Source organism: Grampus griseus (genome assembly GCF_964374135.1).
Source record: "Grampus griseus genome assembly, chromosome: 2".
NCBI lineage: Eukaryota > Metazoa > Chordata > Mammalia > Artiodactyla > Delphinidae > Grampus > Grampus griseus.
In genome coordinates, this window is record NC_139018.1 from 98,278,669 (window position 1) to 98,299,065 (window position 20,397).

The 20,397-nt window shown below is 36.5% G+C and overlaps 1 protein-coding gene across 1 annotated transcript in view; it reads left to right on the forward strand.

Annotated features, from left to right (window-relative positions):
• UNC13C (unc-13 homolog C) overlaps positions 1 to 20,397 on the forward strand; it is a gene marked incomplete at both ends in the record, with an annotated part of 576,078 nt that overhangs the window by 481,259 nt on the left and 74,422 nt on the right. The window contains 5 exons of the mRNA XM_082648355.1: positions 46 to 142; positions 790 to 933; positions 6,314 to 6,391; positions 11,157 to 11,234; positions 16,023 to 16,111. Coding sequence (XP_082504481.1) covers positions 46 to 142; positions 790 to 933; positions 6,314 to 6,391; positions 11,157 to 11,234; positions 16,023 to 16,111 — 486 coding nt within the window. The remainder of the gene's footprint in view (positions 1 to 45; positions 143 to 789; positions 934 to 6,313; positions 6,392 to 11,156; positions 11,235 to 16,022; positions 16,112 to 20,397) is intronic.

Consider the following 20,397-nt stretch of genomic DNA (forward strand, 5'->3'; position numbering starts at 1 on the left):
AAATGACATCTTTTATAGTATGCAATACTATTGTTTTTTTTTCAGGTGGTTTGAACCTTTTGTCATGCAGTGGCTAGATGAAAATGAAGACGTGTCAATGGAGTTCCTTAATGGAGCCCTGGGAAGAGACAAAAAAGATGGAGTGAGTTTAAATGACTTTCAGATTGCTTATTGTCAAGATTCATTTACACTGCTCACTTTTAAGCTAATGGGAATTTTTAGGCTTATTGCTATTAAGTTTAATTTTAATCCTCTCATTACCAAAATATAATTAAAACACAATTTTAAATGCTGATAAGAACCCTAGGGAATTGCTTTTAAAAAAAATCGATCACCCTTTTACCCCAAGATTCTTTACTCCTTGAATTGGTCTGAATCTGCAAGTTCAGTGGGCTTATACAAAGCTCCCCTGTTGTTCTGGAACCCTTCCAGGATTCCAAGATTAGGAACAGACACCCTCCCAATCCCTCTGGAGCAAATCAAATGTCTTGAGCAACAATCGGCTTGCTAAACCATCCTAATGCCTGTGGGGAATGAGAAATTGAAAGAACCAGTCCCTCAATTCAGTAATGGAGAAACCAATTAATAGCAACCTGCCCCATGGTATTAGTTTTACTACACTTTCCAGAAAAGGAGATGGATGATTTTAAAATGAGCAAGCATTGTATTACTGGGAAATGAAAGTACATGATATAGGAGATTGAGCTGTTTTTGTGAAATAATGAAGATTCCTTCCACAGTCCCTCTAAAGTACGCTTATGAGGATGGTTTCACCTTTTCTCCCCTCAGTTCCAGCAGACATCTGATCACGCACTGTTTTCTTCCTCTGTGGTTGATGTCTTTGCTCAGCTTAATCAGAGCTTTGAGATTATTAAGAAACTGGAATGCCCCAATCCTGAAGCATTAGCTCACTTAATGAGAAGATTTGCAAAGGTAGGTTAAATGGAATGAATCCTTTCTTCGCTGGGACTATGGCATGTTGTTATTTTCCTGCACAGAATTTGAAAAATGCTGTTGTTTTGTAGCATTAGTCTTGTCTGACTACTACCCCAATTTAATTTTCTAATTCCAGTAAAAATAGGCTGTTTCAGGTTTGTCATCTAACTCTCTTTTTACCCTTCCTGTTTCCTAAGTATGGATTTATCATCTTAAAATATCTGTTATTCACATGAATGACTCAGTCATTTGTAACTGATGAGACTACCTTAGGTGGCCAAATTAATTTCTATTTCAGCTCTGTAGCTGAAAATAAATCTTGGAATTTCATATTCAAATCGCAGGTATTTTTTTTAATCAGTAGTACGATAAAAAGTATTTGAACTTGGAGTAATGAAAACTGAGTTCTAACTTCAAATCAGCCAATAACTGTAGTGTGAGTCTGAGCAGTTCCCTTGATTTTTTTTTTTTAACATCTTTATTGGAGTATAATTGCTTTACAATGGTGTGTTAGTTTCTGCTGTATAACAAAGTGAATTAGCTATACGTATACATATATCCCCATATCCTCTCCCTCTTATGTCTCCCACCCACCCTCTAGGTGGTCACAAGCAAGGTCACAAAGTCCCTTGATTTTTATGAGTTTAGTTTTCTTAGTTGGCAAATTGATTTTGAGCAACCAGATTCCTCTGAAGACCTCTTCCTCCTCTTACTGTCTAAGAAGGCTTGCAAAGTACTTACTATTTTGCAAAAGTTTCTGGGGAAGTATAAGAAATAAAAAATGCTGTCTCTGGCCCTTCAAATCTTTATATATATATATATAAAATACTCAAGACCACATGACAGGAACTAATTGGAAGATGGCATGAAGAGGTCCACAATTCAGTCTCAAGCACGGTAGAGTGCACAGTAAGTTGAGCGGAAGGAAAACTAATGAGAGCTGAAATACAGTTTCCCTGGGAAAACAGGGCTCATTCAGCCTAAAAAGGTGAAGTTAGAAAAGTATTGTAAGCCACGGGAATAGCAGGAACAAAGGGAAAGGAAAAGCTGAGCGTGACGTGAAGAGCAGGGAGAAACAATCCTCTGGCAAAAAAGCAAAAAAAAGGAAAAGAAAAGGAAAAAAAAAATCTGTTCTGGGAGAAGTAGTGGGGAATGTTAGGAGAGTGAGGATGGGTCCAGATCTTGAAGAGCTCTGCTTCCCAGGCTGAGAAGTTTATACTTAATCTTTTGAACAGTTTAAGAAACAGTGAATATTTGGAGATTTTGAATCACGGTACTGATATGACAGATGTAGGGATGTAGGGCAATGACCTACACACCCCTATGCCTGATGGCCCTAAGGATAAGCCTGGCTTCATGGGTTGGATGATGGCAGAGGTTTCAGCTGGCTGTTTATTTGACAAGGGCTTACTCTTTGCCTCACTTGCACAATTTACTAGCCACTTTAAGAGATGTAGTCGTGAAGAAGCACAATCTCTGACCTCAAAAACCTATAATGAGATGGCCAAACCTATAAACAACTATGAAAAAGTCAAATGCTATAATCAGGGTATCTCAGAGGTTGAAAAAGGCCTAGTGTATATCTATATCTCTCTATCTTCTATATAGATATATAGAGAGAGAGATAGGTAGAGAGAGATATATATAGATCATGTTAAAAAATAAAGACATGCCAAAACTCAGTGAAACTGTATAATATTTAAGACATATTAATTTGCTAGGGCTGCCATAAATAAAATACCACAGAATGGTGGCCTAAACAGTAAAAATTAATTTTCTCACAGTTCTGGAAACTGTAAATCCAAGATCAAGGTGTCAGCAGGTTTGTTGTCTTCTGAGGGCTCTCAGGGCTTCTTGCAGATGACTATCTTCTCACTGTGTCCTCACACAGTCTTTCCTCTGTGTACCTGCAACCCTGGTGTTTCTATGTGTGTCTAAATTTTCTCTTCTTATAAAGACACCAGTCATATTGGATTAGGGCTCACACTAATGGCCTTATTTTAACTAACTCACTTTTTGAAAGGCCCTGTCTCCAAATACAGTCATATTCTGAGATATTAGGAGTTAGGGTTTCAACATATAAATTTTGAGGGACAAAATTCAGCCCCTAAAAGATGTATACATTTAACATGCCACTGCTTTCAACCACAGACGCCAACACAAGAGTAGATTACTTCATTTGCGTTCTCACAAAAAGTCTAAATTTGAGACCCTTTATGAATGGGAGGCTTGAGCCTGACCCTGTCATTGGCTCTGGCTCTTAGAAAAGTTTAAGCCTGGTTCACTGACAGGTGGATTAGGAAAGGGCTTCTTGTAGGAGGCAGCATCTTTATTAACTGTAGTAGGGTAGTTTTGCTGAGGTAACAAGGAAACCAAGAAACTGTATGATTTAACACAACAAAGATTTACTTCCTGCCCACCCAACATCAGATACCGGTTGGGCAACCCTATGGGGGAGCCTTTGTCAAAAATAAACAAAGCCAGATACTAGTTAAAGTTGTAAGGACAGATTTTAATTAGCAATAAATGAGTGCAATGGGGAAGAGTCCAGACTGAACGAGAGTCAATTTTGATTTGTACAGACGTCACTGGCTGTTTTAGAGGCAGAGTGTAGGAACAGGGAGGGCACAAGCAGGGGCTCTCTCTGTCTTTCTCTCTATACTGTCCCCACTGCCGAAGCCCAACAGTCCACCAAAAAGAAAATCATGACCTAAGTTCACACACTCAGAAATCCTACCTTCCAGGCCTTCCTAGGTACCCCTTCCATCAACTGGTTCTCTCTGAAGAGCTATCTCCACCCTGCTGTGCATTAGGTAGGACAATGGTTCTCAAACTTCAGCTTGCACCACTACCACCTGGAGGCTTGTTAAAACATAAATTGCTGGGACTCAACCCCAGAATTGCTGCCTCAGTAGATCTGGGACTGGATCAGGGCATTTAGATTTCCAACAAGTTCCCAGATGATGGTTATGATACTGTTGGAGACATGCCTGAAGTAGACATGTCTTAACTAACTACAGATGACCCTTGAACAACGTGGGTTTGAACTATGGGGGTCCGCAGTTTTTAAATAGTGAATACTACAGTCCTACATGATCTGTGGTTGGTTGAATTCGGAGATATGGAAGAACTACAGATATGGAAGGCTGACTATAAGTTATAAGTAGATTTTCCACTGTGCGGAAGGTCAGCGCCCCTAACCCCCTGGTTGTTTAAGGTTCAACTGTACTCACTAGTATTAATTAAAGAACTAATGTATAGTAGTGATTTTACTTTGTTGAATAAATTAGAATGAAATCGAGGTTGCCCCTGAATTGTACATGAACACTTTCATTCCGGTGTACTTTGTATACTCACAAAGAAATGGATGTTGTTATAGCCAGTGTACTCACAACTCTTATGGGCACAAGGCCTTAAACTACATCCTACATGGCTGAGCCCTTTTCCTTAAATGCAACCTATCCGGACTTGCTAACCACTGGCATTTGTAGGCTAGTGGATGCGAGATTGTAGGATCAGTTTCCTCCCAGCAGGAATTCAAGGGACTAGGTTTTTCCTATAAAGTAGAGGCAAGAATTAGACCAGGGGAAGACCTTAAGAATAATCAGAAATGGATGTCTGGATTCCCCTGCCCAAACTAAATCTTGAACAAGTGATAGTCTGAGTTGCAACAAGCTCCTAAAGTCAGGCTTCTGTTGGTTTTTGTTCTTGCCATATAGTGAAATGATTCCTGCAGGTAACACTATCATAAGAACCTGTAAATTGAGAGTAGTATTCATATGTATGAGTAAATCAGCACTCATTAGGGAAGTCCCAAAGTAATTTTCAACATTACATCTAAAATAAGTTTTGGACAGGTGCATTTGGAAGATACTTCAGTCTGATCCACCACCTGTTTTCCTAGATTTATTGGTCTGCTGCTTGATAAGATGTTATATTTTCCAAAGCCAGTCTTCCATTTAAATTGATGCATATTATCACTTTACCTTGTACTTCCACAAACTATGGATTTTCTGTTATCCCTAATTTCAGGTTTCAGGTTTTCATTGTGATTTTTAAAGTCTATAAAACGAGTTCATAGTCACATTCGGTGAATTCAGCTTTGTAAATTAAACATCTCTCCTTTAGTTTAACTCCTTGGACTGTCTCCCCAAGTTGATTTTGAGCCGCAAAGAAAATTCAGACGAATAGGTTATACAAAAAATAAAATCTTTTTTGTCTTTGCTTTTCTATGGAAAGAGATGGTCTGTATCTACTGCTCTTGTTGCTTTCTCTCTTCTAAGAAAATCATGTCCACATTGGACTTATGATAATTCAAGCTCTGTAAGTAACAGCAGTAGGGTGCAAACTCATCAATATCTCTTTAAGTAGTTGAAATAAAATGTAACAAAGTTTGTTCATTTTCCCTTATTTTGCATAATTAATGGGAGCAGAGGGCATCCTTAGGCTCAGAGAGAGTTATTAGTTGGAGAAGGAGAATTTAGAATTAAGATGAAAAAGACAGAAAGAGGGGAAGGATTAGGCAATATTTTTCGCAAATATTGCACCAATAAATAACTTACTAATTAAAGGTAAATGTATTGAGATAGTGTGGTGCAACAAAAGCTGAAGTTTAGGTCTTAAGAGGTGGTCTTGTTATTAGTAAGGCTCCTTATCATAGAAAATTACTGAAAATATTCATTGCTAAGTGACATATATGGGAATGTTCTGACACCCCTCTCATAATGAGGTATTTAGGAACAAGGCAGAAAGTTGAAAAAATAACCATCACAAGGAATTTTGTCATGGTAGGGGTGCGTGTGTGTGTGTGTGTGTGTGTGTGAGGGGCGCAGGGGTGAGGATGGGAACTAGAAACCATGAGAGATGATGAAAGCATGAAGTGTCATTCATTCAGGAAAAGAAAAATCATTAGGGGGCATTAGGTAATAAGTATCCAAGCATAGAGGAGGTTACCACCAAACAGTATACCTTCTGAGTATTTAGATAAGTTAGAAATAAAGAATTTTGTGATGGAGCTGGTTGTATTAAAATGGAATGGATGCACGTGGAATATCTTCCAAATGTACTCAGAAATATTACAAATTGTCATCTAAATATAATAGTTAAATTGAGATCCTTCTTTTGGCAAGGGTGTAGATTTAATCACTACTTATGGCCATTGTTCAGCTGAAAATGACATTAGAAAAGTTTTCCCAGTTAACATAACCTGGAGTGTGTGTGTGTGTGTGTGTGTGTGTGTGTGTGTGTGTGTGTGTGTGTGTGTGTGTGTGTGTGTGTGTGTGTGTGTGTGTGTGTGTATGTGTAGATACATATATCTGTATATACATACATATAGGTCTTTACTTACCTGGATACATTTCACAATTTTTTTTCCTAGACCATCAATAAAGTTCTGCTTCAGTATGCTGCAATTGTATCAAGTGATTTCAGTTCATACTGTGATAAGGAAAATGTGGTAAGTAAAAATGTCTCTACTTTCAAGTATTCCTCAGTTGAGAACCACTTCTTCAAACTAATAAGTAAGCAAAGGAAGTTGTTTTCTTTCTGTTCTCATACAGGATGATAGAAAATAGGGATCTCAAGAAATTGTTTGAAAATTTCCTAGTAGTCCTGAACTGGTACAAAATAGAATTCAAAGGAAGGTTGAGAGCATCTCAATGCCAGCCAGCTTGTGGTTTTCCATGATGATAAGGAATAAGGCTCATATAAACAGCTGAAAACCCTCATCATTGTAAACACTGGAGCTGGGACCTAGGAGTTAAAAAGTTGTTTATTGTTAATACCAACTAGGGTAGTTTTGGCACCAATACCAAAATGAGTATAATTTAGCCTTTCAGTTTTCAAATAAATTGAAAAGGATGGTTAATGTAAGGAGTGATGCTAATTTATACTCTGAATTATTAACTTAGCCTTTTATTTTTTGGATGATTGAGAAAACATTGATAAAATCTAAGCCAGTATTGCAGCTTAATAAAAGGAATGAAGAGAAGTAAGATAAACTAATTTAGAATATAATCAGTGTTATTTTATGGTAGAGGGTAAAATCTTTCTATTCACCATATATAATTTTAGGAGAAATCTGTCAGCAACATAGGATTTTTTTTTTAAAGACTGAAAAAAATATTTTAAAAGTCAGTACTAGGGCTTCCCTGGTGGCGCAGTGGTTGAGAGTCCGCCTGCCGATGCAGGGGACACGGGTTCGTGCCCCAGTCCGGGAAGATCCCACATGCCGCGGAGCGGCTGGGCCCATGAGCCATGGCCACTGGGCCTGCGCATCCGGAGCCTGTGCTCTGCAACGGGAGAGGCCACAACAGTGAGAGTCCCACGTACCGCAAAAAAAAAAAAAAAAAAAAAAATCAGTACTAGATTTTTCAAGACAAAAATCAGGGTGTTTTTTTCTCCCTCAAAAAATCAGTTCCCACTATCAGGCAAGTCTTAAAGAGAATTCTTGCTGAAACCTCCTTGACCTCTTGCTGAGAGCTCATTAAGATAAGTCAGTCCTAATGGTTCTTGAGGGTCCCAAAAGATGCTTCTTTTCCTTAAAGGAAAATGCTACCTAGAAATTTTACTGAAACTCCCAGGTATCTCAGCAGTGAGTTCTAATTGCCATTGGTTATATAAATACTCTAATAGGCAAGATAGAGTATTTATTTATTGAAAGCATATAGCTACAATTAAATTTATAATACACTTGAAAAGTATTATATTGAAAATCAAAACAGTGACAGATAATTTCAGAAAAGCTTCTGATTTACTAGGACAGCCAAACTGAAGATTTTGAAAGGTGGCTGTGAATTATTAAGGCTAATTCCTGTCATTCAGAAAGGAAAAGTAGCCTTAAAAGGCCCTTGCAGACTTTATAGTATATTTTATTTTTTAAAGGAGAAAAATGATAAATCAGCATTTATTGTATTATTCTCTGTATTTTTCCTTTATATTTTATACTTTTCAAAATCAAATTTTAAAAAAGTCATTGAAATATTATAGCACAGGAACTTACTTTTCCTTCCTCAATGCTTTTCTTTCCTAATTACTGATATCTTGACCAGTCTTAGACTCTCATTCAAATGCCAAGTATCATTTTAGCTTTTCCATGAAAGGATATCAGTTAGCTGCTTAGTTTAAGCTTTCAGCTGAGGTAAATTGAAGAAGTGCTTTTATACATTTGTGTGTGTACATATCACTGCTGTTACAGATTTCTTTAAATATCAAGAACATTGAAACATTATTATTTTTTATTTTCTCTGTATATATATGACAATATTCCTATTTCATCTGCAAATTGCACTAGAAACTTTTAAAGAGAGACATCTTCTAAGAGATGACCATAACACTTGCTTTCCCAGGGGTCAGAATTATAGACGACAGTTAAACAGAATATCTGTGACAGAATTTTTTTTCTTCTGTGACATTTTAAATTTGGAATGGGTCACAAGTTTTCAATCCATTCTTCCACACTCCACATTATAGCAAAGCAGCATTATCTAAATCAGAAATGCTTGATTTATTTTTTAAATCTTTTTCAACTCAAAAACATAATTTGGTGGAATCTAAAAAATACAACAAACTAGTGAATATAACCAAAACGAAGCCGACTCACAGATATAGAAAACAAGCTAGTGGTTATGAGTGGGGAGAGGGAAGGGAGAAGGGGCAATATAGGGGTAGGGAATTAAGAGTTACAAACTATTATGTATAAAATAAGCTACAGGATATATTGTACAACATGGGGAATGTAGCCAATATTTTATAATAACTATAATAGAGTATAACCTTTTAAAATTGGGAATCACTATACTGTACACCTGTAACTTATATTGTCCATCAACTATACTTTGGTAAAAAAAAATATATTTGGGTCATGTAGAAATGGCCATAGTCTGAGCAAATCTAACTTTTATATTCATTGCACTTTAGGTTCCTAACTTTGTTCCAGGTTTAGAGCAAATGAAATACATTATGACATTTTTAGGGGAAAAGCCAAAATATACAAAGATTAAAAATTAACTTCAAACATAGGTTATTTTTATCTAACTAAACTCACCAACAAATGATGCTTCTAAATTCAGTTAATGTTCCCTTTACTATGGGTATTTTTAGCTGTCTTTGCTTGTTTTTCGTTTACCACTGAAGTCTTTAAAGTAAAAGTTGTTCCCCGATTAGGTTTAAGGTAGAGTTGTGTAATTCAATTCTCAGTACTGTTTTGATAAATTGATTCAATAAAATTGAAATTTGAACATGTCAAGGTCAGGGGAAGCTTAATCAAAGAGGAAAGTCTCATGTTTATTTTTATCTCCGTCTGGATAACTGCATCTCTTTTTTTATATGTAGCCTTACCCAGGTCAGTGGCAATCTGTGCCAAGTGAGCCCAAGTGTCTTTGTTCATTTGGCTTCTTAGTAGCTCTTTGCCATCGGAAATTATTATATTAAGAAGGCTTGGAGGTTGGTTTAATTTGTAAAGCTGGAACTAAAGTACTATTACATGTGTCAAAAGAGATAAGCTTGAATGCTAATATCAAATAATCATAAAAGAGACTACCCAGCTAACTTAGACCCATGAAAAGCAGGATGATTACACCTTTACCCATGTAGTCTTCCTGCTTCTCCTTGAGTCATGCTCTTCCTTAGTTCTTTCCCCTCTGCAATGAAAAAGAAAAAACCCCAATGGCCCTATACCCTAAAGGAAAAAGCTCTGTTGGTTCAGTTTGTTGACATTGGGTCAAGATGCGGAAACCCTGAAAATCTGATCATACATGCCACGGAAAGGATTAGGCCTGGATCCAGTGACTCTCCATCACAGCTGGCAATCTGAATCATTTGTAGAACATTGTGGTTCAGCTTACTGAACAAAATCTATAGGAGATAAATCTCTGTGTTAAAAAAAAGAAAATATTTAAGTGCCTGGAATTAAGAGTAGCAGTTCTAAATTGTTTTCGTAAACTGAAGTTAGGATGTGGTCACTTTAAGAGTCAAATAGAAAGTTTTTCAAAGGTCAGTAATTTGGTTAAAACAATAATAAAATCTTTCCACTGATGAGCACTAACACCTCTCTGATGTCCTGGAAGTCCTTTGCAGGCCTCTCTCTGACTCATTATTGGCTCATTTCCCAGCACCTTGGAAGGCATATCCATTTTCCTTTCTTTCACTCTTTTCTGCCATTGATATGCTGGCTCTTCAGAATCAGTATGTAGCAAATATTAAATTATTCCATAACTATTCTGAATTCCATTATAAATTAATTTCTACTATTCTGAGGACACATCTAGTCCTGTCAGAAAGCTTTACATCTTAATGTGATTGTTATATTTCTGCCTCCTTGGAAACAAGTCAAGGAACATTTTTAAAGCATGTATTATGTGTGAGGCTCCGTGCAGTACTCTGTAAGAAAAAGCAGAAAAGGACACAGAGGCACATACAGTGCATTTAAGGTCAGCTGGCAAGACAGTCAAAAGCAACTCAAACGTGAAGTTAAATAAAACAAATGTCAAGTGAGTGACAAAAAAGATACAATCTCAAGTGAGTGACAAAAAAGATACAATCTGGGAAAACAAAGGCCCTAACCTGAATGATGGACATGACTGAAATAGGTGAAGAAGTTCAAGTGAAGGGCCTACATGCTAAGCCGAGCCACGGAGTCTGGAAAGCACAGGTGTTGGGGAGGTGGGAAGCAAGCCTCTTGTAGTTGAGAGTTCATCATAGTACAGTAGAGGGAGAGGAGAAGACAAGCATGGTTTGGAGCTGTATAACTAAGGGCCTTGAATACCAAGGGGTGGCCTTTATCGATGGAATTTATTAAAGGTTTTTTGGGTTTTTTGTTTTTTTTTGCATTTCTGAAATTCAGATGGTGTTTTAGCTTTTGAAACAGTGAAATAATAGAATAGTTTAAACTAGTTTGTTTTTCTTAAAGTAAATCTTTAAAAAAGTGAACTGAATTTGGTTAATTTTGAAGTACAAAATGCCACAATGCTAAGAATAAAATAACTTCTAGTAATAGGTCTCCAATGGTTTATTGTCTAAGTATATTATTAAATTTCATTCCCCAAAGTGGTCATATTTTCTCTCTTCAATTCTTAACTGTTAAAAAGTATAATCTTAAAATAGCATAATTATTCTGTTTGCCAAATAGAATTGAACTTAGGTGATAGTTGTATACTATCACATTGAAGGTAAACTCATTCAATAATTTAATGTATTTTTTGTTTTGTTTGCTTTATTTAAAGCCCTGTATATTGATGAACAATATTCAACAATTGCGGGTTCAGCTGGAAAAAATGTTTGAATCCATGGGAGGAAAAGAGGTGGGTATGTTTTTATGCCTGCATTTGCCAAATATCTCAGAGGTCATTAGCAGCGTATCTCTTTGCTACGGAGAGTGACATAATCAAGTTTTTACATGGCTTAGCTAAAGAACAGGAAATGCTAACAATCTAAAATACCATTAACAGCTAAGGTGATCATTACTCCGCAACAGAATACTTCAGTAAATACATCGGAAGTGTGAATAGGAGGAGGGAGATGGTCAGTAGCCTTTTGTAATGTGTATATATAGTCATATATACACTATTAAATATATTTTTGTATATGCTGACGATATGTAAAGTTTCACAGCTGCAGATGTCTTTTACCATACTGCACAATGTCAACTTGATATCAGTTTTCTTCTGCAGTGTGCTTTGTGGCACTACTGGTTCTTGGTGTATCGCTGGTTTATTTTTCACATCTCAAAAATCTGTCACAACTCTGTTGTGTAGTGTCTGTAACGTGTTGTATCTTTGTCTAACATCTCTGACCTGCAATTCCATGAGCAGAAGAAGGAAGGAGAAAGATTCTTTTATGAAGTTTGTGATAGTACGCGTCTTATGACTGTTTCCCCTCCAAACTCAAAGACGATTGCACTTCCTACTTGTTCTCATTTGCTTGTTTGGATCAGGCAGACTGTGAAATACTAACGGGGCACCTGCCTTGAGCTGCCGCAGTATTTCACAAACCGACATGAGCATCTGGGGAATTGAGGACTGGAGACAGTGCTGCAAGGGAAGGTCATGCAGCTGTCATTCTCCCACCGCCACCCGCTCCGTAAAACAATCCCAAAGGTGGCTAGGATGAAGGGATATTTCTGTTTAAGGTTTTATTTACACTGTTCCTAATTACTGTGATAAGTACGCAAGACATATGTAAAGCTAGGTTCGATTTCAAAGCCAAGATCCCATTCATTTCTAAATTGATAAGGCTGAAAATGCTTCTTTTAAGATGGGACCTCTTCACACATGATGTTTCTTTCAACCCAAGAGACATTTATACATTTTTCCCCTGATGTCTTTTTTATTATTCTCAAGCCTCAGTCTTTTGAAAAATAAACTTGCTATTTAGCATCCTACAAATGAGAAGCACCAGGATACATGGGTGAAGGTGCAAAACATATACTCTCTATAGGTCCATTAGGGAAAGAATTTATGCTAGGAAGCAAAAATATAGTGGGGGTATGGTAACCATATTTTTAGAACCGAACAAATATCAGGGCATAATCTGACATGGTCTGGCAATGACACAAAAACTTGAAATTAGGACTAACTTGGTAGTTCCAGAATATGTGGTGGCTAAGGAATGAAAGATTTCAAATGCAAAAGTATTCTACTAATAGTCAACGCAAAGTATCAGTCTAAGGAGAAGGGGCACTCTGGATATTAAGATTCCCTTTGAGGGAATCATTTCATGCTTCTTCCTGCCCTCACCTCCTTCCTCAAATATTTGATAAATGCCTAGGCTTGCAGGGACAGACACTCAGGAGAGAAAGTTAAGTAAGACAGAGTTTAGTGGGAGAGAGAGATTCATAGGAGAACAGTTAAAAGAGAGGGCTGTATACGCAGTAAGAGTGCACAGCAGAGTTAGTACAGAAACTAGAGCCACTGACTGCCTGGGGTGAGTGACATCTGGGGTCAGATTTGTAAAAGGAGGTGATAAGTAAATTGTCTTTTAAAGGAAAAGTAGAAGTGAGCCTTGAGGACAAAAAACTGCAAAGATATTTTGCCTTCTAGCTATCTCTTCCAGAAGTCATTCATATTACCACAGCTCAATAGTGTAAAGTATCTCAGTGGCGTAAATAACTTTGCCAGCCAAGTTGTTCAGGTACACTTTCTAATACAGTTTCTAATTTAAAATAAATTTATTAACCTTGACTTTTGAATGCTTGAAATATTATCTTTTTTCTTATTTCTGTTTCTCTTTTTGCTTTTAATAACTCTAAAATACAAAAAAAGGCGCAAGTTACTTTTGATGTTTGATGTCATATTCCTTACAGAACTAAGCTAAGTTTTAAACATTTGTGAAAAAAATTAGGTAGCTTTTTACCTTTCCAAGGTAGCCAATAATTTGTAAAATACGCTATTGGTAATTTAGTCAATAAATTCTCCATGCCAAATTATTATTTCTTAGAAACTTTAGGGAGTTTGTAGGAGTAAGGAATTTTTCTCAATTTGGACACATAAAGAAATGCAGAAGAACTCAAGAATTGGTAAATTTGCTGGCCAAAGAGATTGTTTTATAATTAGATGGGTATGCTATTTATGCCCATTATTACAAAAGACCTGCAATTTGCATATTGGCCTCAAAATTACTCTTCTATTTTAATGGTTTAATCCTATGATTTGGATCAGATAAATGTCAAATACCTAACTGAAACAAGAGCTTTTCTGGTGTTTTTTTTTTTTTCCTGTTTATATGACAAGACATTCTGTCTGTACCTGCTTAGAAACTCATGCTTCTCTCAGGAAATGAAAACTGTCATTCAGTATTTAAATTGCTGTATTTTGACAGTTTCAGATTTTCAAGTAATAACCAATTATTTGATAGAAAATTTCCATTCACAAAATACCTAAGGTAGACTAAAATGATTCATAAGAAAAGAGCATAATTTCGTCCAACTGACCTACCTAACCGTTTCTGTATGACTTTAAAGTCATTGTCTTAACAGGTGAACAAACTAACTCAATCTGCGTATCAAACTAATATGGAAACAAAATACATACTTTAAATAAGAAGCAACCCAATTTCCTGAAGAAAACCCTACTGTCAGAGCCATTCCTTGGAGGTGGCAGATATGTGGGTGGGGAACAACCACCTATCACGGTTTAGCACGGAGTGGGGCATGAAGAAAATTCTATGGGAGGTCTTCTCTCATTTTCTGTTCCCAAACATTTTTATCCAAGTGAAGTTGGTCTAAAATTGGTATTAGGATAATAGCAAGAACATGTGATAAAAAAACATTCAGCTTACAAGGTTCCCTAGGATTGGGGTGGGCAGTTCACATATGTTTTCTTGGTTAAGGGTTGAGGAGATATGGTTTATTAGGCTAATTATGTTTAAATGCACATCAGTGTCAGGGCTGTTTAAAAACGGGTAATATCTAATTGTTTTTCTGAATCACTGCCTTGCAACTGGTTATAGGTGAATGGAACTCTCAAAGTATGAGACTTAGGGATATTGTAAGTTTCCAACTGCTGGAGAAGTCTGCATCTGTTAAGGTGGCCTGTGCATGTGCGGGTAATCTCTTATGACAGAGACAGAAAAAAATTAGTCCAGAAGAATCACATTGGCTCTGATAAAGGAGCAGAAACTAACCAATCCTGAAATCACCTAGATTTGAGTGAAAATTGACATTAAGGATTGGTTTGACATAACCAGTAAAGAATCAGATGTCAAATGCAATCTTTGGTTTCTACTCCAATGTTTTTAATCAAGTTAGCATAACATAGAGCTACCCAGATGCTGAGGTGTGTAAATAATACTTCTTCCTAATAGTTTCTTAGTATTAGAAAATGTTCCTAGAGGGTTATAAGATTTATGATCAGTGTATTCTATTAGGGACACTTTTTGGTCCTGGGTTGCCTCCCAGGAGTTTAAACTGATTTGGGTCATATATGTATTTGGTGTTCTTAGGTTCTCTTGTTTATACCAAGTCCTCCTTTAACTTTCTCTACTCCCCAAAGTTGTCTTCATCCTATGCCCCTCTCTTCAACAATAGTTCAGCTTGGGCAAGAACTATAGGTGCTAATGGTAGGAAATTGAATTTCTGAAGATTCAAAGGAAGATTGGCTTAAATTTCAGAGAATATTCTAGGTTTCCCTTTACATGAATTTCTGTCAGCTAGATACACTACATCTATTATAAGTTATTCTATTTTGACAACTAGTTTGCAAAAATTAAAGTAACAAACAGGATAAAATTTTCTAAATGCTGGTAAAGTTTGTGTTCATCCTTTAATTTTTAAAAAATACTCCCACATTAATAGTTTGATGTTTTATTTGTGTTCATTTATATTATGTTATTTTCTAATATTGATTGATATTATTTTAGCACTGAAATCAGTTAAAAAGAATAATTGGCTTCTACATTGTAAGAGTAAGCATAAAATGTTCTCTTGATTTAATTATTTTTCTTTTGCCCCCTCCCCCCGAAAGAAAAATTTTTAAATAAATAAATAAAATGGGAAACTTTGAATCTTGAACTCTGAGTTACCAGTTGGCATCCAGGAAGAAAAGTTAGCCCTGTCACCTCCAGAGAAACACACTGGAGCAACAGGATAATTGTTTATTACTTTTAATTCCATACTTGGAAAAATAAGGCACAACACAATATGCAAAAATTAATTTTTAGCCATTTTTAAAGTTTTCAATGGGCCTATTTATTTACAGGGATATTAAAAATGAAAATATATTTTCAAGCAACACATATGTTCAACTAATGTATAACCAGTTTTCTAAGTTATGAAGTTATCAAGTTCTGTAGGATATTCTGTCATACCTTGCATCCCACTGCTGTAACCAACAAAGGCTTTGCTCTCTAGCTCTTTTTTGTATGCATGCTATGCATTTCAATCAATTTTTTCAAATGTAAGAACTCTTCAGGTTTCATTAGAATTATCTAAATTTTGCATTTGATTTCAAAGGTTAAAAAAAGGAAAGGAAAGGAAACAGTATATGTATGCTATATTGTTTGAAGTTTACCTTGTAATAAGCAAAATGTTCTAAGAGATAAAAGGCATGCTCTCTCAGAACTCCAAAGTAATATTGTTTATGGTCTCTTTGCAGCTAGATCCTGAAGCTAGTACTATTCTAAAAGAACTTCAGGTTAAACTCAGTGGAGTTCTGGATGAGCTCAGTGTCACTTATGGTGAAAGGTAAGTGGCCTAAGTAATTACTATCCAAATGTATTAGGTTTCATTTAATGATAATCATGCCTTCAACACTGTCTCTCTCCTCTGACTGTCTAAGTCCGTTTAACCTCAAGACTCAATCTAAGCATCACCTCCTCTGGAAAATCTTCCATGACCCTGCGATTTTATAGTGATGTCTTGCTGCTTGCTCCCCAGAACTCCTGCTCCCCAGTATCCTGCAGTTGAGTAGCACTTACAACACTATGCTCTAAGTTCTGGTTAACTTTCCTCTTCCCTCTCTTTATTGTATGTTTCTTAACATCTCATTCTTATTTGCAATTCTAGTGTTTAGAGCTTAGCAATTGGCTGTTGAAAGAATAGAGGGAGGAGGGAAGGCAGAGATAAAATCCTCACATATATAACAAGTATGAGTTGTGTTCATGCCATACACATCAGTGTGGTTTCACTTCGAAAGAACTGAACTCTTAACCCCATAACTGAATTAAGTCAGGATGATTTGTTTTAGGCTTTAGAAATGTTAATGCAATTAGCTCATGGGAAACTACTGACATATCTATGTTTTGTCTTTTTTTTTTTTTAATTAACTTTTCTTGCCTATGGTGTGTTTCTAAAGAATGAGAAGTTCATCCTAGATAAACTTCATTTTGGATCTATAGGAAAAAGCTGTCATCTCATCAGCAAATGTTAAAATAGATTAGAAGTTATCCCTTATTGGTCATATCATTTGCAAATATTTTCTTCCATTCAGTAGGTTGTCTTTTCATTTTGTTGATGGTTTCCTCTGCTGTGCAAAAGTGTTTAAGTTTAATGAGGTCCCATTTGTTTATTTTTGCTTTTATTTCCTTTACTTCAGGAGACAGATCCAAAAAATATTGCTGTGATTTATGTCAAAGAGTGTTCTGCCTATGTTTTCCTCTAAGAGTTTTATAGTATCCAGTCTTATATTTAGGTCTTTAATCCACTTTGAGATTATTTTTGTATATGGTGTTAGAGAATGTTCTACTTTCATTCTTTTACATGTAGCTGTCCAGTTTTCCCAGCACCACTTATTGAAGAGACTCTCTTTTCTCCATTGTGTACTCTTGCCTCCTTTGTCATAAACTAATTGACCATAAGTGCATGGGTTTATTTCTGGGCTTTCTGTCCTTTTCCATTGATTTATGTGTCTGTTTTCATGCCAGTACCATACTGTATTGATTACTGTAGCTTTGTAGTATAGTCTGTAGCATAGTCTGAAGTCAGGGAGCATGATTCCTCCAGCTCTGCTCTTTCTCAAGATTGCTTTGGCTATTCAGGGTCTTTTGTGTTTCCATAAAAATTTTAAAATTTTTTGTTTCAGTTGTGTGAAAAATGCCATTGATAATTTGATAGGGTTTGCATTGAATCTGAAGATTGCCTTGGGTAGTATGGTCATTTTAACAGTATTGATCCTTCCAATCCAAGAACACAGTATCTTTCCACCTGTTTGTGTGGTCTTTGATTTCTTTCAGCATCTTACAGTTTTTGTTGTACAGGTCTTTTGCCTCCTTATGTAGGTTTATTCCTATGTGGGGTTTTTTTTTGTTTTGTTTTTGTTTTTAATGCAATGGTAAATGAAACACATTTTTGATGAGGTTCATTAATTTCATACAGAATTTGCTTTAAATATTAGTTCAATAAATGTTGACTTATTATTTGAAGCTATGTCTTCAGTTCTCAAATAAGACTGAAATTTACTCTTATGGAGAGGGCTAGTTATCTCTTTGAATCTCAGTCATCACTTATTAGTGTGTTTTGGAAAGATACATGCTTAACACACATTCATTGATTAGTTTTGCCACTCTTAAATCCGAAAGACTAAAACAAAAAAGACACTGAAAGTATCATATTTTTTCTCAAATGTAGAAATGAGGCAAAGTAAAGAAAAATCCTATGCTTGGACTTCTCTTCAGTATCAGAGGTGTGTTCATTATTTTCATGGAACCCCCTCTCAAAGTTTAAGTGCTGGGCCAGATGCAGTCTTGATGTATTGAGCTTTTAGGGTCGTAGCTCTGCCTTCTGATTTGTGTTGTTAGCTGACCTGGATGATCCTGCATAGTTGGCCTAAATGTTAATAAGTAATTTGAAGTTTCTGCTTACAAGGAGTTGGAGAGGCAGACATTGTCCCAGAGATTTGGGGGCTCGTTGGCTCTGACTTGGGGTGACACTTAGAGGCTTACCTCTCTTTATTCTAGTTGTAAGTTGATATGTGATTAGCAGAAGGACTGTTGCCTTCAGCTACAAAGGCAAAAATAGAGATTATTTAGCAAAGTTAAGGGAGATAAAAAGGGTCAGGAATAGATAGAGGTGTTCAGAACCTTACGGGAAGTAAGATGACTAAACAGAATAGAAACTATAATTAAATAAAAAAAGGATATTCAAATTATTTTCTGTAATGTATCCAAATCATCCCCTGAACAAGTACTTTTTATTCTGTTTTGTTTAAGATTGGGGAATATTCAGGTTACAAAGGCTGAAATATATATTATGATTGGAAAAACTTAGCAAACTTCAGTTATGAAATAAGGAGAGATGCCTTTAGGAGGGCACTTGAAGTACTTTAGTCATATGAAGTCAGCTATTTTAACCTAGATATTGAAACTCCTCGTTACCCTGTTTGTATTTCTTCATTGTTTTTTAAATATAGCTCTAAGAGAGCTAGGATTATTGAAGTAAACAGGCCACATGTCATGCTTTCCTTATAAAAAGATTAATTATTATATCTGTTGCCATAGATTTATTTCCCATACTGCCAGCCAGGTCTGCATCACACACTCAGGGTAGGTGGGAAGTCCATAATGATCAGTGTGATCATGCTGTGAAGTCAAACTGGATAATTTCATGCTGGACTTTATGCTGTGAAGTCAAACTGAATCCACCCTTCTTACAGTCTAAATTAGTGGTCTAGCGTTTTAAAGTTAAGTGCATAATTAATTGCCCCAAATCCATTTCATCTACCGTTATTAAAACCCACAATTAAATTATTCTACCCTATGTAGCTGGTAGGGTGATTTTTCAGGAAAGCCAGGACAGAGCCAAAGCAAACATCTGAAGCCCGGGTCCCCAGGTTCCTGATAACACGCAAAGGCACCCACCTGGGAACTGAGACTCAGCAACAGGACTTCAATGATATCTTAAGGATGTTCTTAACGTTTTCAAAACCTGTGCCACTTAGGTTTCTGCTTACACGCATTTTGCAGCTTGGTTTTTTGATCTATTACATTTCTTTTAATGATATCTTTGATGCCAGTGGCTGGCTGGATTAAGTAGATTAAAAATTTAGGAATATTTCATAGGATTTCTTCTGTGTGTTTGGCATCTTGAGTGCTCACAGACTCTGTCATTATTACCTGGTACTGCTGATTAATAAAAACTTCTCAACTATAAAATGGATAGAAAAAAAAGACTCTTTAGGTGAATTTACCAAAAATTGATAGAGACAAAAGATTTTCGGGTCAAATGCAGGTGTTGATTCACCCTGGATTCATGCTAAGGTAGAAGGTCATTCTCTTTTATTTTCTTGGTAATCCCTCCTCCATATGCCTCATCTCCCCACACAGAGCTGGCTTCTGGTGGGTGTTTACCATATGGGTCTGTTGTAAGAACCTGTTTGTACATTTTTGGATCATGAGTATCATACCTTCTGCTCAGTCTATCCTCCAGCCCAGTAAACTGATTTGAGAATAAGTTCAAAAGAAAGTAGCTATTTCAAAGGTGATTATTACTGCAGTCAGCAGGATCAATGATGCCCAGTAGTAAATCAACTAGGTCAAGTTTTCCAACATTATTTACCTTTCCTTTCTCTTGCCCCAAGTATCTACCACCACTACCCTTCACTAAATACACCCACCACCATCACCCCCTTCTCACATCTGAAGCCTGGGTGTTCTTCACTACCCCCAATGCCACCCTTCCCCCCAACCACTACCTGACAAAAGTCCAAAGGCAGGTCCAGCCAGAAAAAAGCCAAGTGGTTAGGCATTCAGCTTCCTTTGAACCTAAACCTGAAACAGCATATTCCATTGAATGAGATAAATACACAGAGAGCCAAGAAATGAACCACATCCACAGAGGCAAACTGAGATCCAAGGATCAAAGAGCCAAATGCAGAGGGACAGAAATGGTGGTATCACTAGTAAAGAAAGTCACAGAGAAGTCAGGGGCCAAAGACAGAAACAGCCAAAACACAATGGTGGAAGTAGAATCAGGCCTTGACTACATGCTCAGAAATACGGACCAATGTTTATAAACCTGCTGTATCAGGAGCGAGA